The sequence below is a fragment of the Nerophis lumbriciformis genome, linkage group LG23 (assembly GCF_033978685.3).
Source record: "Nerophis lumbriciformis linkage group LG23, RoL_Nlum_v2.1, whole genome shotgun sequence".
In the NCBI taxonomy this organism is placed as follows: Eukaryota; Metazoa; Chordata; class Actinopteri; order Syngnathiformes; family Syngnathidae; genus Nerophis; species Nerophis lumbriciformis.
In genome coordinates this window covers 3,145,308-3,163,404 of record NC_084570.2, presented here as the reverse complement: position 1 = coordinate 3,163,404, position 18,097 = coordinate 3,145,308, and the positions used below count along the sequence as shown (strand labels likewise).

Below are 18,097 nucleotides of genomic sequence, written 5' to 3'. Positions count from 1 at the left end.
TGTGAGTGTGAATGTTGTCTGTCTATCTGTGTTGGCCCTGTGATGAGGTGGCGACTTGTCCAGGGTGTACCCCGCCTTCCGCCCGATTGTAGCTGAGATAGGCTCCAGCGCCCCCCGCGACCTCAAAGGGAATAAGCGGTAGAAAATGGATGGATGGATAACTAAAAACTTGTTGAAAAATAAACGATTCAATTATAAATAAAGATTTCTACACATAGAAGTAATCATCAACTTAAAGTGCCCTTTTTGGGGATTATAATAAAGATCCATCTGGATTCATGAACTTAATTCTAAACATTTCTTCACAAAAAAACAAATCTTTAACATCAATATTTATGGAACATGTCCATAAAAAAATCTAGCTGTCAACACTGAACACTGTTCTTTTTGACAGACATTTTAGTGACAAACCTGAGCTTGCGCTTCACTGAGTTTATGAACTTACATTCATATTTTGTTGAAGTATTATTCAATAAATATATTTATAAAGGATTTTTGAATTGTTGCTATTTTTTAGAATATTTAAAAAAAATCTCACGTACCCCTTGGCATACCTTCAAGTACCCCCAGGGGTACGCGTACCCCCATTTGAGAACCACTGTACTAGACTATACAAAAGCTTGCTATTCCCCTCGATCATCCTGGCCAATTTTCGCTCCATGGACCACAACATGGACAGTGTACATCTTCTGAGAGCTACCCAATGGACTGTGAGTGAATATCGTATTCTTGAAAACATTGGCTTAACAGCGACATTCTGTACTCGGCCATTGACTAATTGACTGAAATTGACCTGTAATCTCCCCCGTATCTTTCTCTGAACCATCTTGAATACATTGGACAGGACGAACCGTAGCCACAAAAGGAACGATCTCTGCGCGGTGCTGCTATTTTAATAGAAATCTGAGAAATATGTGATGGTGCAAAGTGACCTTCTGTGCGGGTCTTGATGGTGCAGGTGGGCCGAATCTTGTGGCCATCCTTATACCACTCTCCGCTCACGTCCTCTCGGGAAACCTCACACATAAAGACTGCGTTCTGGTCCTCCTGGATGTAAAGATCCTCCAGATCCTGCACAATGGTCAGCTCATGCTCTGCGAGTGAAATAAACCAGTTCAGGTTTCAGGGAACAATCAGAATGTATAGTACGCTACATACATTCAGGGACATACTTATTTGATCTTCTGATATTTTTTTTTTTACATTTACCTGCTTCCAAAGACATGAACAGTCATACGGTGACTTTTATCTTAACACAGAGAGAATTATCACCACAAAACCCAGGTAAGAACATTAAGGAAAACTTATGATACAAGTATTTGTATTTGATTACCGTATTTTTCGGACTATAAAATCCTTTCATTGGTGCGCCTAATATATGGATTAATTGCGGTTGTGCTGACCGACCTCAAAGCTATTATATTTGGTACATGGTAAAATGATAAGTGTGACCAGTAGATGGCAGTCACACATAGAGTAGACTGCAAAATGACTTATCTAAACAACACCAACATTGTGTATGTTCTGTTGAATATATAGAACATATACACACGTCGCTCAAAAATCTATCAAAATGTTTCAGTACGACTTTGGTAAGTTTTGAAGCCACATAGCTTAATGGATTGTACTGTGCTTCTCAATCTCGTTACCTTGCGTAATGACAATAAAGCTGATTCTGATTCTGATTCTGATTCAACATAGGAGTATTATTATGGTGTGTGTATAAGGTAAGACATATTATCTGCCGTTTTGTTTCGCAATATTATGCAAAAGCAACTTTTCTTACCTTCTGGTACCTGCTGATTTGGGATCTGCATTTGGGATCAGCTTCTTCTTGTTCTCTATCTTTTTGTTATGGGACATTCATCCTTCGCTGTTGCCATTTCTAATATAAAGTAGTGTAAAGTTCTTACTTTTATCCGTCAGTAAACTCGCCATGAAAGCGCTAAAACATACCGGTGTAGTGAGTGAACATTATTCACCCAAGGAACTTTAGTTTAATTAGAGAGTTCTGGTCGGGCGGTTTTTCACGGGACACATTTCGGGCGTTGTTGTTGCACTAGTGAGTCACGGATGAGAAGATGCTGCTCCGTTATTGATTGAAGTAAAGTCTGAATGTCATTAAAACAGTTAGCTCCATCTTTTGGCACTTCTTCCACTCCCGTCCTTGCACGCTACACCGCTACAACAAAGGTGACGGAGAATTTGAGGCTGTCACTAGAAAAGGTGAAGTTTGAAGTTTCAGATCCCTCCACAGATTTAAAGGGATAAAGGGATAAAGGTCAAGAGACTGGCTAGGCCACTCCTTTGTTGCCTTGGCCGTATGTTTTGGGTCACTGTCATGTTGGAAGACCCATTCATGAACCATCTTAGCATTATGACTTGTGCCAGAAGGTTCTTGTCGAAGATTCTATGGCAGTGGTTCTTAACCTTGTTGGAGGTACCGAACCCCACCAATTTCATATGCGCATTCACCGAACCCGAACCGTAATCATATAATGATATTATTATATTAAAGAAATACTAATAAAGATATATTTTACAAATGGAAAGTTACAGGAATGTACACATGATCCCATGTTTACATCTCATTGTGCAACATGTGAATGTTTTAGTGGGAACTAAATGCGATATCTGAAAGGGGTACACATTATTTCCAAAGTAGGACCCCCACCCAGACATATAATACTAGTACACAACTCATGAAAAACATATGTTATAGTCATTGTAAGTGGGCCAAAACACTTATATTTGAAAATGACTGCTGTCTTTTGATTACAATAATAAAACATTGAACTTGTTATTTAGTCAGGTGTGACCACAGTGCATGTGCATGTCTGACATCGCTCACATGTGCTCCACATGAATGCTCAAGGAGTGTTTGCGTTTGCTCACACATATGGAAAATTAGAGGGAACATTGTTTGGGGGTATCCATAATACGCCGACAGGGAGAAGTTTTTGTTTACACGATGAGTCGGGCGTGTCTTGACCTCCGCGGCTGAGGCTCTGCCGAACCCCTGAGGCCGACTCACCGAACCCCTAGGGTTCGATCGAACCCAGGCTAAGAACTACTGTTCTATTGTATATTACCCTGTTCAAACTCGCAGCAGAGAAACAGACCCTAAGCGGCATGTTTCTAACCTGGCGTTTGGACATTAATATGTTTGGGGTAATCAACATTTGTCTGCCTTTTAAACACAGCGACTCAAGTTGATGCCAAACAGCTGCATTTTTACAGTTTGAATTTACCGTAAATTCCGTACTGCAAGCTGCTACTTTTTTCTGCACTTTGTACCCTGCAGCTTATAAAACAGTGCAGCTATTGAAAATAATTAAAAATTCCATCTTTTAAGCACTTTTGTACTTTCAACCAGGAGTCCGTCTTGTAGTCATCCAAAGCATTTCCACTCGTATGTAATCTTCATCAGTCACTCCAAACAACGTTTGTACGTTTTACAATACAACTACAACTACAGGTAAAAGCCAGTAAATTAGAATATTTTGAAAAACTTGATTTATTTCAGTAATTGCATTCAAAAGGTGTAACTTGTACATTATATTTATTCATTGCACACAGACTGATGCATTCAAATGTTTATTTCATTTAATTTTGATGATTTGAAGTGGCAACAAATGAAAATCCAAAATTCCGTGTGTCACAAAATTAGAATATTACTTAAGGCTAATACAAAAAAGGGATTTTTAGAAATGTTGGCCAACTGAAAAGTATGAAAATGAAAAATATGAGCATGTACAATACTCAATACTTGGTTGGAGCTCCTTTTGCCTCAATTACTGCGTTAATGCGGCGTGGCATGGAGTCGATAAGTTTCTGGCACTGCTCAGGTGTTATGAGAGCCCAGGTTGCTCTGATAGTGGCCTTCAACTCTTCTGCGTTTTTGGGTCTGGCATTCTGCATCTTCCTTTTCACAATACCCCACAGATTTTCTATGGGGCTAAGGTCAGGGGAGTTGGCGGGCCAATTTAGAACAGAAATACCATGGTCCGTAAACCAGGCACGGGTAGATTTTGCGCTGTGTGCAGGCGCCAAGTCCTGTTGGAACTTGAAATCTCCATCTCCATAGAGCAGGTCAGCAGCAGGAAGCATGAAGTGCTCTAAAACTTGCTGGTAGACGGCTGCGTTGACCCTGGATCTCAGGAAACAGAGTGGACCGACACCAGCAGATGACATGGCACCCCAAACCATCAGGGGTTGGTTTGGTTTGCATTTCCTTTGGAAATCGAGGTCCCAGAGTCTGGAGGAAGACAGGAGAGGCACAGGATCCACGTTGCCTGAAGTCTAGTGTAAAGTTTCCACCATCAGTGATGGTTTGGGGTGCCATGTCATCTGCTGGTGTCGGTCCACTCTGTTTCCTGAGATCCAGGGTCAACGCAGCCGTCTACCAGCAAGTTTTAGAGCACTTCATGCTTCCTGCTGCTGACCTGCTCTATGGAGATGGAGATTTCAAGTTCCAACAGGACTTGGCGCTTGCACACAGCGCAAAATCTACCCGTGCCTGGTTTACGGACCATGGTATTTCTGTTCTAAATTGGCCCGCCAACTCCCCTGACCTTAGCCCCATAGAAAATCTGTGGGGTATTGTGAAAAGGAAGATGCAGAATGCCAGACCCAAAAATGCAGAAGAGTTGAAGGCCACTATCAGAGCAACCTGGGCTCTCATAACACCTGAGCAGTGCCGGAAACTCATCGACTACATGCCACGCCGCATTAACGCAGTAATTGAGGCAAAAGGAGCTCCAACCAAGTATTGAGTATTGTACATGCTCATATTTTTCATTTTCATACTTTTCAGTTGGCCAACATTTCTAAAAATCCCTTTTTTGTATTAGCCTTAAGTAATATTCTAATTTTGTGACACACGGAATTTTGGATTTTCATTTGTTGCCACTTCAAATCATCAAAATTAAATGAAATAAACATTTGAATGCATCAGTCTGTGTGCAATGAATAAATATAATGTACAAGTTACACCTTTTGAATGCAATTACTGAAATAAATCAAGTTTTTCAAAATATTCTAATTTACTGGCTTTTACCTGTATTTATACTCACACTATGTGTGATGTTTGTAGGAGTGTTACTATTGTAATGAAGCTAGTGTCCTTAACATTAGCTAATATGCTAACATGTTTACAAGTGTCTGTGTTAGTATCATTTACATATAATGGCATTATTTCTGTATTGTTTCAGTACCACAAATTCCCCAGTAAAGTCACCAACACATCACTGTGGAATTATTGAGTATGTCTAGCTGATTGAGAGCTAGCTTTCACAGCTGGAGGGTCCAGGACAATGACTATTTGAAGAGCTGTTTTACCGTCTGGAAACAATTAAGGTATGTAAGTAAACATTTACAATATATTTCTATGTAAATAACTGATTTCACAACATATACATCTGCGGCTTATAGTCCGGTGCGGCTGATATATGGGGGAAGAAATACAACATTTTGTGCGTGAGGCTTATATACCAGTGTGAGCTATAGTTCGGAAAAGTATGTATTCAGGGGTTCAGTGGCAAACTTCCAGATCTGCTTGTACGTGGACTAATCGAAAACCTGATCCTTACACCATCAGGTGGGATCTTGCATCGACCTCGAGAGTAAGTATGTTCAGGGTCAGGATTCTTGGTGGTTGGTACCAAGAATTTAAATACAAATTAATATACAACCCTTATTTAATTAAATGTTTTTTTTTCAGCATTTTTGTTGGTCATTAAGCTCTTATAAAATAAACGTGCAAAGAAAACATTATGTACTGTTCATGTCTATGTAAGTGGTTAAACTTAAAAAAAAACAAAAAACATCAGGGGATCAATCAATTATTCCCCCCACTCTATATTTCTGTGTGCAGGCAGAATGTTATCAGACTCACCATAAACCTCCACAGAACAGATAGTATTGATTTCCCCTGCATCACATGTGTAGACACCAGCATCCGCCACAGAGCACTGTAGGATATGACAGAACTTCTTCCTCCCCATGGAGTAGATCCGGCAGTTCGTACCTGGCTTTAGTTCGGTCCCACTCTTGATTTTACGTCGAAGATAGACAAAGTTATTTATGTTTTTGACGAATACTACAACAATTTTGTGTTGTAAATTATCTACTGATTTTACCTTGAACCATCTGATGTCAATATTATGTCGGGAGAATTCACATTCCAGAATGGCAGGAAGTTCTTCCTCGACACGGACATCAGTCAGAGCTCTCAAAATGGTCACTGGAGTCTCTGTTAATTGAATTAGCAGGTCATTTATATTGGACGTAGTTGTCAATAATACTACAGAAAGTCCTTTTGTTACCATTGACTGTTAGCCTGGCAGTTGTCCGCACCCCTTCGGCAGAGAAGACAATGGTACCAGTGTCCTCCAGAGTGAGGTTAGAAAGGGTGAGGCCATGAACTTGCCCATTGGAGCTCACTCTTAACTGGTTGTTTGATTTCACTCTAATACCACCCTTTTGCCATATGCCCTCAACGTCACTGTGGGACAACTCCACTTCGAAAGACGCTGTATCGTGTTCAAAGGTTTCCTGATCAGTCAGGCCTTTACGGATGGAGATTTTGCGGGCTGCATTAAACGAGAACGGGTACGGTTAGAAACTTTTAAAATAAAGTATTCCCGTTCATCTGAACGCAGACAACATATCTTAATTTTCACCACTTACGCTCTACATTTAGCTTGACCAGGGTCCTGTCGTGCAGAGTCTCGCAGCGGTAGGTTCCGCGGTCCGACAGATTTAAATTGTGAATGGTCAGACTACGTTTACAGCCATCCTGGGTGAGTGTATAACGGGACCCAGACTGGATGACCACCCCCTGCCTCATCCACTGCACCTCACCTATCTCAAGACTGATCACTGTCTCCAGGGTGGCATCATCAAACTCTTCTGCCATGACAGCGTCCATTTTCTTTGTAAACATAACCTGAGCCTCTAAACACGAAGGAGATTAGAGATATCAAGGTCATGGTGTATTGATGTACAATAAGTAATACTGTTGTTGATTAGATTTACCTTGAACTCTGAGGTTTGCTTGGCTTGTTGTTCCTTCGGCTTCAGCTGTGATTTTAGAACAGTCCAACATCCGGCACATCCTGATCAGTAAGGTGTGGCACAAACCATTTTGTGTCACCTGAAAACGGTCACCGTGGCTGATCACCTCGTTATCCATGAACCAGACCAGCTGTACATCCTCAGGCGAAACCACACACTTGAAAGTAGCATCTTCTCCTTCAAGAACAGTTGTGTTGTGGAGCTCAGTAAGGAACTCCACCACTCGGGGCACTGATGTGACAAAATGATGTGAATAAATATTATACGAAATATAAGATATAACTGAGAAAATGTAGTCTTGCTTACTGTGTACTGCAAGCATCGCTGCCGTTCTGTCATCTCTGGACTCGCAGGCGTATTCCCCAGAATCTTCTCTTGTCAAACGATGGATGGTCAAACTTCGCTCAACTCCATCTGCTCGAATGGAGAACCTTCGATTTGGAACAACCTCAACACCATTCTTCAACCACTGCACATCCGCTTTTGGCTTGCACACTTCACAGCGAAAGGTCACCATTCCGTCGGCGTGAGCTACAGTGTCTTCAATGGGCCTTAAAAATTTGATTCTCATTTCTGCAAAGCATAGATTAAACACAAGTGTTTGCATGCTTCTAGAATATGAAATCATGTCTGATGTCAAAAAAGTGTCATACCTTTTACCAGCAGGCTGAAATGAATTTGGTCAGTGCCGACATCACAGGTGTATTCGCCAGCATCCGAGCGCCTCAAAGGTGCAATGGTGAGGGTACGCTTATGTCCTTCAGTGAGTACCTGGAAACGCTCACCTTCAACTGGTGTCCAGTCTTTGAGCCAGCGTACCAGAGCATGCTCCTTGGACACGCAGCTCGTCAAGGTCACACTCTCTGCCTCATAACTAGTCACAACAATGTCATCTTCCTTATTTACGAACCTCACTGGAGGTTCTTTGAGAACATCAGAAAAAGAAGTTAGATTCACTCAATGTCCGACATTGGTCAAAGTACTTGGAAAGATGGTTTTACCTTGAATCCTTACAATACTGATCATCTTATCATCCACGGCATCACAAACGTACTTTCCAGAATCCGAAGATTGAACGTTTGAGATGATGATTTTCCTTAAAGTACCATTGCATTCGATATAGGTGCGAGAGTCATTGACCAGCAGTCTGTCATTGCAGTACCACTGAACACAAGCATTTGCACGGGACACCTCACAAGCCAGGATCAAGTCATCACCTGCTGTCATTTCCTGGTAGTCTGTATCTTTTGAGCTGCCCAAAATGGCTACTGGAGGTTCTGAGAAGTAGAGCAGTTTCGAAGAGTTATTTTTTTCAATTTTTTCAGTCAGTCCATTAAATATACCTTGCACTGTAACCAGAAAGCTAATGTTGTCATCTCCAGCATCCATAAAGTATTCTCCTGAGTCTCCAAGCTCAGCATTGAGGATGACGAGTGAGCGGAAGGCGCCTTCCTCTTCCTCACAGAATCTTCCATCACCCTCAATACGACTGCCATCCTTGTACCATTTGGTTTTGGCATCGGTACTGGAGAGCTCACATTCTAACACAATGTCATCAGAGCTCAGTACTTTGAGGTTTGTGTCGATGTCAGATTTCCTTAAAATTTTCACTGGGGGCTCTGAAGTTGTAGAAAACAATAAATCGATTGCACAAATCTTGAACAACTATAATACTTACATGTGGCTTGTTTGGTGGCCTTACCTGAAATGTGGACCTGAAAGTCAAGTCTGTCATTTACAGCGTCACAGCTGTATGTGCCAGAATCCTCCACAGAAGGAGAGTGGATTGTTAAACGACGGATTAAACCATTCTCTGTCATGGTTGCAGAGCTGCTCTCTTTTATTGTTTGCCCATTTAGGAGCCACTTCACACCTGCATTTGGGCGTGACACCTGGACCTCCAACACGATTGGCTTCCCTGCAAAACTCTCCAGTTCCTTAAGTGTGTTTTCAAGACATGAAAGTGCCACTGGTTGCTCTAAATAAACAGAGAATTACTGTTATTTATTGAGCGTCTTTGTGGGAAACATCTCCTCGTTCTGACCTTTAATAGTCACCATGAAGGTAACGGAGTCGTCTTCAGTGTCACACAAATACTCTCCTCCGTCCTTTACAGAGGCCAAAGGGATAACCAGCTGACGTTTTGCACCATCTACCTCTAGAATGAGGTTTTGACCCTCCTCTACTTCCAGGCCATCTTTGTACCATGTGACATGAGCTTCTGGACTTGAGATCTCACATCTGAGCTGTAGCTTTGTGGAAGCCGATTGAGTAAGTTCAAGCACCGACTCAGTGGGGGAAATGATCTGTACAGGGGGTTCTGGCACATAAGGAATACATATTCACATGCGGCCTGCTGGTTACAAATTTGTGAGTATTGGGAAATCAAATTTCTGTTTTCACCTGTGACAGTTAGTTGGAAAAACACAGAGTCCCCATTTGTCTCGCAGATGTACTCCCCCCCATCCTCCACTGTGCTGTTGAGAATGGTCAACATCCTATAGGGACCTTCTTTTAACAAATGGATATTACTGCCCTCCTCCACCTCCTCGCCATTTTTGAACCACTGCACCTTTCCGCCAGAACGAGACAACTCGCACTGCAGTTCAATGTCCTCAGAAATGTAACGCTCCACCACAACATCGTCTTTAGGATTTACAATCATCACTGGGGGCTCTGCAGAGGGAGTACAGAATTTTGTTTTAAACATGAACATTTACTTTTGTTACTTGTCCCCTGCAACCTACCTTTAACATCGACAGTGAAGTCCATGCTGTTGTTTCCTGCTTGGCAGGTGTAGCTGCCTGCATCTGAGGTTTCGGCAGAGCGGATGATCAGCCTCCTCAGTGTTCCCTCTGCCTGCAGAGTGATGTTGTCACTGGCTTCAATTTCACGACCATCCTTAAACCTGGACAAGCCCAATCAAAAAATAGATGTGAAGTATGCAAAAAGCAGCATCTGTCTTGTTTGGGTTGCAACATTTAAAGGGGAACATTATCACCAGACCTATGTAAGCGTCAATATATACCTTGATGTTGCAGAAAAAAGACCATATATTTTTTTATCCGATTTCCGAACTCTAAATGCGTGAATTTGGCGAATTAAACGCCTTTCTATTATTCGCTCACGTTGACGTCACATCGGGAAGCAATCCGCCATTTTCTCAAACACATTACAAACACCGAGTCAAATCAGCTCTGTTATTTTCCGTTTTTTCGACTGTTTTCCGTACCTTGGAGACATCATGCCTCGTCGGTGTGTTGTCGGAGGGTGTAACAACACGAACAGGGACGGATTCAAGTTGCACCAGTGGCCCAAAGATGCGAAAGTGGCAAGAAATTGGACGTTTGTTCCGCACACTTTACCGACGAAAGCTATGCTACGACAGAGATGGCAAGAATGTGTGGATATCCTGCGACACTCAAAGCAGATGCATTTCCAACGATAAAGTTAAAGAAATCTGCCGCCAGACCCCCAGGAAAAGAGAGCGGATGAGGGTATGTCTACAGAATATATTAATTGATGAAAATTGGGCTGTCTGCACTCTCAAAGTGCATGTTGTTGCCAAATGTATTTCATATGCTGTAAACTTAGTTCATAGTTGTTAGTTTCCTTTAATGCCAAACAAACACATACCAATCGTTGGTTAGAAGGCGATCGCCGAATTCGTCCTCACTTTCTCCCGTGTCGCTGGCTGTCGTGTCGTTTTCGTCGGTTTCGCTTGCATACGGTTCAAACCGATATGGCTCAATAGCTTTAGTTTCTTCTTCAATTTCATTTTCGCTACCTGCTTCCACACTACAACCATCCGTTTCAATACATGCGTAATCTGTTGAATCACTTAAGCCGCTGAAATCCGAGTTTGAATCCGAGCTAATGTCGCTATACCTTGCTGTTCTTTCCGCCATGTTTGTTTGTATCGGCATCACTATGTGACGTCACAGGAAAATGGACGGGTGTATATAATGATGGTTAAAATCAGGCACTTTGAAGCTTTTTTTAGGGATATTGCGTAATGGGTAAAATTTTGAAAAAAACTTCGAAAAATAAAATAAGCCACTGGAAACTGATTTTTAATGGTTTTAACCTTTCTGAAATTGTGATAATGTTCCCCTTTAACAAATCGCATGATGGAGTTATTACTCTTCTCACCACACAACTTCAGCATCGTCTCTGGAGACGTGGCAGAGCAGCACCACCGGGTCTAGCTCCATACTGCTCTTAAGGAGCTCCTCCTCAGGAGCTTGACTGAACTCCACTGTAGGACCTGGAGAATGGAGATAAATTAGATGAAATGGCAGATTTTGTTCCAAGGTAAACGAAGACAAGGCCAACAATAGGACAAGTCTGGCGTATAAAATATGATCATATTATAATTGTATTTAGAGTGCTGTCAAACAATTTATTTTGTAAATCAGATTTATCACACTTTTGAATTTTGATTAATCGTAGGAAATGTAATGTGTTTACAAATTTAGATTGACTTTAAGAAATAATATTTTGACACGAACGCAATAATATTGTCAGAATGTCATATGCAATTGTATTTATAAAAAATGACTTACCGTATTTTTTGGACTATAAGTCGCAGTTTTTTTCATAGTTTGGCCGGGCTCCAGTGCGACTTATAAATGTTTTTTTCCTTCTTTATTATGCATTTTCGGCAGGTGCGACTTATACTCCGGTGCGACTTATACTCCGAAAAATACGGTACTTGAAAGCTCATAATGTATTTGCTCAAAACCTGGTAACAGTTTTATATTAAGTCCCGTCGGGGTATATATTTGAAGTCAAATTTGCCACCAAGCACACTAGTCTTTGCACTGGCATTGACCAGACCGATTAATCACTGACCGTATAGCAACTCATGCTACCTTTCAGGTAACTATCCGTTAAATTAGAGGCGAATGGACCGCCAAAATAAATGACGTAATTAATCTGTGTTTTTATGTGATTAATTTAATTTTTTTTAGATTTACCTATTTTAAATAGGCATCATTAAAAATATGTTGAAGAAACTAAGATTTGAGACCTAATTTTGATTTAGATTTATTAGTCCCCTTGGGGAAATTCATTGTCACTGCCGTACATTTAAACACTAGATATTACACATCACAAAAAAAAAAAAAAAAAAGACATCATACATGACCAACACACATTTACAGGCTTGTCAGACAGGTCGGCCGGGTCTGCTGTTAAGGGCGGCTATAGCTGCAGGGATAAAGCTTTTCCTGAGGCGCGCCCTCCGGAATTTGATAGTTCTGTACCTGCGCCCTGATGGTAGTGGGATGATGTATTGGTGTAGTGAGTGAGTGATATCCTGGACTATTGTTTTTGCCAGTCTGGTGATGGACCTGTGGTTTAAGTCTGAAATGTTGGGTGTGGGTAGTAATTACTGTCTTTGGCTCGTGTTCGCAAGGAGCTTTGCATCAATTGATAATTTAACAGAACCTATAGATCTGTACTTTTTGTATGTATTACACCATTTCTGGCACTTTTCAGTTTGTGTTCCAGTTGGTCTGACCTAAAACTATTTCAATATCACATTTCTCGTTTGAATAAAAAATATTCTATAATGTAAGGAAAACGTATCCGAACAGTGAGGATACTCAGGGAAAACAAAAAGAAAACTGAGCAAAAAAAGGCAAATATCTCAAAAACAGTGACGGTGGCATGCAACAATGACAGCAAAAATGCGAAGCACATTTGAAATGTTAGTAAGTTAATCTCCATCCATCCATCCATCCATCCATTTTCTACCGCTTACTCCCTTTGGGGTCGCGGGGGGCGCTGGAGCCTATCTCAGCTACAATCGGGCGGAAGGCGGAGTACACACTGGACAAGTCGCCATCTCATCGCAGGGCCAACACAGATAGACAGACAACATTCACACTCACATTCACACACTAGGGCCAATTTTATTGTTTCCAATCAACCTATCCCCAGGTGCATGTCTTTGGAGGTGGGAGGAAGCCGGAGTACCCGGAGGGAACCCACGCAGTCACGGGGAGAACATGCAAACTCCACACAGAAAGATCCCGAGCCTGGGATTGAACCCAAGACTACTCAGGACCTTCGTATTGTGAGGCAGACGCACTAAGCCCTATGCCACCGTGCTGCCCAAGTTAATCTCCATCAACTATTTTATATATTGTACGATATACACTATAGAAGCTATAGTATTTGTTCAGATACATTACCTGCAACCTCAACAGTGAATGAAATGACATTGCCTGATGTCTGGCATGTGTAAACTCCAGTGTCCTGCTTCTCAGCTGAGTGAATCACAATCCTCCTCATGTTCCCATCTGATTGGGTCTTCAGGCGGTCACTACCCTGCAGCTCCTCTCCATCTCTAAACCAGCTTACTTTAGCTGAGGGACAGGAGACTTCGCAGTAGAGCACAATCACGTCACCGGTCTCCACCTTCTTGCTCATGTCAGATTCCAAAAGAGGGCTGAACTTCACCACAGCGGCTGCAAAGACACGGGCACAGATTCAAAATGATGACCTCTTCAAAGACTCAATTTGACAATCCGAAAATTCTTCTTAACGTACGTTTTACTTTGAGAATGGCGGAATCTCGCACCCCGTTGGCGATGAATGTGATTTCTGTCTCATCGTCGGTAGAGACAGTTTCATGGATAACTAATGTATGCTGTGTTTTGGACTGTTTTATTGAGTACCGTCCACCGTTTTGCAGCTGGGCACTGTTCAGAAACCAGGAACCAGCCATTGGGATTGAGAGCCCGATGGAAAAGACAGCATCCTGTCCCTCTGTGACCTCTAGGCCCTGAAGCTGACTGTAAATCTTTGGCCCTGGAACTAAACAAAGGAAGAAACGTCTTTGTAATTTTGTGCCATCCAGAGACTACATTTTAACCTACCAAGATGTACAACTTTTGGAAACTCCACATGGCCACTGCGGCCATACTTGTTGATGCAACAGACTCTGAAACGGTAGTCTCCCTCCTGCGATACACCATTGCCGCAGACCTCAGTTGAGGTGGCAGTCCCAGAGGTGAAGCACTTCTGCCACTCCTGTGAGCCCACTTCTTGTCTCTCCACCACAAAAATGGAGCGAGTCGTTGTCTGGCTGTTTGGCGCAGGAACCCAGGAGAGCAGGGCTCCGTTTGGACCATCCACATCCATTTTGACTCCAACAGGACAGATCGGTGGGCAGTGTCTTGTGGCTTCAAGAAAAGCACAGATAATCTAAACAAGAATATATGTGTTCTTTTCGGTTAAAATACAAGCATGTTTTTAAAATGTGTGAGCTGTATATCCATTAGCTGTGATCTTAACACCTTGAAAACATGTAACTAAACCTGAAAAGATGTAATGCTAGTATACCTCTGACTTTGAGGCGCGACGAAGTCTTGGATCTCCCCGTGATAAAAGTCACCACCCCAGAGTCTTGGTGGGCCACATTGACAAAGACCAGAATGTGCGTTTTTCCAAAAGACTTGAGGATTGTCTGATGTGTTTCATACATTTTTTGACCGTCTTTGAACCAGTGGACCTCCATGTCATCGTCCTCCACTTCCACACAAAATGCGGCATTCTCGCCCTCCAACACCTCCACCTTTCGTGGAAGTTTACGCACTATTTTACCTGCAGGAGGAAGAGTTATAATGACTTATCGTAAACACTCTTTATGATGCAAATGAAGATGAAAGATGACTAGATTGAGAGTGCATAGTACCTTTGACCAACAGCTCTGCTATGCTCTTAGCCCCATCTGGCATCTCGCAGAGATACACTCCATCATCGTCCATTCCCACATCTTGGATGGTGAGTTTCCGCCTGGTACCTTGCTGCTCGATCCCATATTTGCTACCAGGCATGAGCCTGTGGTCCTCCAGATACCAGGTGATCGGAACAGAGTCATCGGGAACCTCACATTCCAGTACAGCAACGTCCCTCTCCCTTGCTTCCACATCTTTTAACGGACGCCTGAATCGTACATGAGAGCCTGAAGAGAAAAAATAATCCTAATTGTAAAGGTCACGTGTGGAAGGTAACCTTTCAAAAATGAATATGAATATAAGGGAAAAGCGCAATTGGCCATCTTCAGTTTATATGTTTGGCAATTATTCTAATACCAAAAGAAAAGAGCTTTCCCCCAAATGCAAAACAATGTGTGACTATACTAGTTGTCTAGCTGTATGTGTGAGTCCTGTGGTGGTGTACTGCCTCTCACTCTAAGTCAGCTGGGATAGGCTCCTGCACAGGAGAAGTGATAAAGAAGATGGAAATATGGAAAATCCAGAGAATACAATAAATGACAGAAGTACTGCAAGCTTATGTTGGTTGTATCTCACCTTTGACAGACAGATGAACAGCACTGAGCGTATCTCCAAGGGCGTTGGATGCTGCACACACGTACAGCCCTGTGTCCTGAACTTTACAGTACAGAACCTTTAGTGTGTAATAGCCTTCTCGGTCCTCGAATATGAGATGGCGTCTGCCGGGCTCTAGGATAACCTCATCTTTCTTCCAGATTATTTCTGGCTTTGGTTTTCCTGTGACAGAGCAGCGGAACTTGGCATGTTTTCCCTCTGCCACTACAAACTTCTTGACTTTAGATGCACTGACTGATGGCTCTTCCTTGAGCCTCGACAAACTAAGCTTGCCTCTGACTTTTGGCTGACTGGTTAATTTTCTGTCCTCTCGCTCTGGCATAGGCTCAACGAGGAGGACTGCCCCAGCCAGGGCCTCGCCATCGCAGTTGATTGCCTTGCAGGTGTAGACTCCTTTGTCAGGCATACGCGTTCGATTGATCTTAAGCTGGAACCATCCACCGTCTTGACTGCTAACAGTGAAGTGGGAGCTCTCGAAAATGTCGTTCAGTTTCTTGCCATCTTTTTCCCACACCACCTCTGGCACTGGCTTTCCCCAGACCTTACAAGAGAAGGCAGCGTCTTCTCCTCTGTACACTCGCAATGACAAGGGCTTGATAAGAAACCTTGGCTTGTCATCAGACGTGAAGTCATCCTCCTGGTCAAGCGAGTGCCCTCCCTTCTTATATCTGTGGTCGCCATTTTGGAGTGCGCTGTGCCCATTTACATGCCCATTTTCTGTCATGTGCTCCACTACACCATTCATATCTACTTGCTGATCATTTACCTCCACCTTGAGGGAAGCTTTGGCATACGTTTCCCCAACACTGTTTCTAGCTTTGCAGATGTACTGACCAGCATCTTCCAAAGTCACCTCGCTGATGCCCAACAGGTAGAACTTTCCTTCCTCTGAGATCTTATACCGTCCATCGGTCGCAATCTGGACATTGTTATGCTCCCAAATCACGTCAGGGCGAGGGTCCCCGCCAATGTGGCACCTGAGAGTGGCGTCTTTTCCGCACTGCGCCACCACAGGGCGCGAGTAGCCCAAAACACGAGGGGCACCTCCAAAAATGTCCATGATGTCGCTCTTTTGTTGTGGAATGAGGAAGTTGGACCTAATGGCAAATACAAACAGGAAGGAGTTTGATATTCTTATTCAAACCCACTCTCCTTTACAGTTATGGTCTGGCCAACAGGCAGCCACAGACAAATGAATGTAACACTATACGTTGAAAACAGGTTAATAGTGGCTGAAGCTCATCAGTTACAGGTGCAGCAATCATAAGTGTTGCAGAGATTTCTCAAAACAAGAGAGTGTAACACACTTACTAAGTTTTAGCTTCTCTTGGAGTTGTGACCGATCACTGGAACCAGCAATTAGGAATGGAAGGATTGGCGCAAGCTTTTCAGATATGTTCTGTTTTGGTTAATTCATTAATTAAATTTTGGTTTTAAATTTTGTTTGAAACCAGTCTTCAAATACCAAATGGGCTCTACAACTTAGTAAAGAAAAAGGCCTACGGTATATCTAAAAAAAGGCATGGGCAAACAGGTCATGTGTCAGGCAAAACACTTTAGTGGCTAAGACCAAACTCTCTTGAATACCTTTAACCACAATAAATTACATTGTTGCTGTACATAACATTAACAATTAGGATTCTATTACCTTTTTTGATGTTGCCTTGAAAGCACACCTGCTCTGCCTTCTCAGCCTGGCAGCATACTGTATCTGCCCACCAAGATCACGTCTCTTTTGCTTGGTTCTTCTCTCTGCTGCTTTTGAACGGTGATGTTATTCAATAGTCAGCCACTATGTCCTGCTTGTGTCCCCGTGCTTTGGCGAGTAAAAGAACCACAGTCTGTGCGTCATACGCCGGCATTGTCCGGCATCCCGGGAGTGAGAGAGAGGTGCATTACGGAGGAAGGGCGCTGATGGCGTTAGGGCTTTTGCAGCTGCTCCCACTAGGCTGCCCCAACACCCCCCAAACCTAAAAATACCATCCTCTTCCATGACAGATAAGTCAGGCCTTCCACTACCACTAAAGATAGAGAGGAGGGTGAGATAGTGAGACATACCCTGACTTCACCCACATAGGAGGAGGAAGGACAACACAGTTGTTGGAGCTCTTAGGATCATGTTGCTGCATGAACACAATCTAATTAGAGTAATATCTAGTTGGGTGACCCAAATAATTATGCGGTACTCGTATTTAATTGATGAATCAATGGGCAATTAGAATAGAAAATGTAGTTCTGTCTTAAAAATTGTTTGGTCTTATTTTTTGGTCTTACTTTTTTGATATATTAGGAGCACCGAATTATAGGGCGCATTAAAGGAGTCATATTATTATATATATTATTCTTGTGGTCTACATAACGTTAGGGTGGTTCTTTGGTCAAAATGTTGCATAGATGATGTTTTGCAGATCATCTTCAAGCCGCTTTCTGACAGTCGCTTCCGGATGTGCCGTTTTGTGGGCGGTCTTATTTACGTGGCTCACCTTTGTCATCTTTGTCGTAGCAGTGTAGCGTGCAAGGACGGGTGTGGAAGAAGTGTCAAAAGACGGCGCTAACTGTTTTAATGACATTCAGACTTTACTTCAATCAATAACGGCGCAGCATCTCCTCACCCGGAAGCAACCACACCGGAAATGTGTCTCGTGAAAAACCGTCCG

The 18,097-nt window shown here is 42.6% G+C and overlaps 1 protein-coding gene across 1 annotated transcript in view; it reads right to left on the bottom strand.

Moving 5' to 3' along the window:
* Nucleotides 1–17,152, bottom strand: part of obsl1a (obscurin like cytoskeletal adaptor 1a) — a 39,010-nt gene extending 21,858 nt beyond the window's left edge. Inside the window, exons 1-22 of the mRNA XM_061985330.1 lie at nt 17,089–17,152; nt 15,402–16,537; nt 14,783–15,052; nt 14,431–14,691; nt 13,965–14,270; nt 13,636–13,902; nt 13,278–13,553; nt 11,230–11,344; nt 9,825–9,985; nt 9,481–9,753; nt 9,122–9,397; nt 8,780–9,055; nt 8,421–8,696; nt 8,079–8,354; nt 7,731–8,000; nt 7,384–7,650; nt 7,039–7,308; nt 6,691–6,957; nt 6,327–6,593; nt 6,141–6,253; nt 5,897–6,050; nt 933–1,094 (exon numbers count right to left, since the gene is read on the bottom strand). Coding sequence (XP_061841314.1) covers nt 933–1,094; nt 5,897–6,050; nt 6,141–6,253; nt 6,327–6,593; nt 6,691–6,957; nt 7,039–7,308; nt 7,384–7,650; nt 7,731–8,000; nt 8,079–8,354; nt 8,421–8,696; nt 8,780–9,055; nt 9,122–9,397; nt 9,481–9,753; nt 9,825–9,985; nt 11,230–11,344; nt 13,278–13,553; nt 13,636–13,902; nt 13,965–14,270; nt 14,431–14,691; nt 14,783–15,052; nt 15,402–16,500 — 5,902 coding nt within the window. The 5' untranslated portion in view covers nt 16,501–16,537; nt 17,089–17,152. The remainder of the gene's footprint in view (nt 1–932; nt 1,095–5,896; nt 6,051–6,140; nt 6,254–6,326; nt 6,594–6,690; nt 6,958–7,038; nt 7,309–7,383; nt 7,651–7,730; nt 8,001–8,078; nt 8,355–8,420; nt 8,697–8,779; nt 9,056–9,121; nt 9,398–9,480; nt 9,754–9,824; nt 9,986–11,229; nt 11,345–13,277; nt 13,554–13,635; nt 13,903–13,964; nt 14,271–14,430; nt 14,692–14,782; nt 15,053–15,401; nt 16,538–17,088) is intronic.
* Between the last annotated feature and the right edge of the window lie 945 nt (nt 17,153–18,097).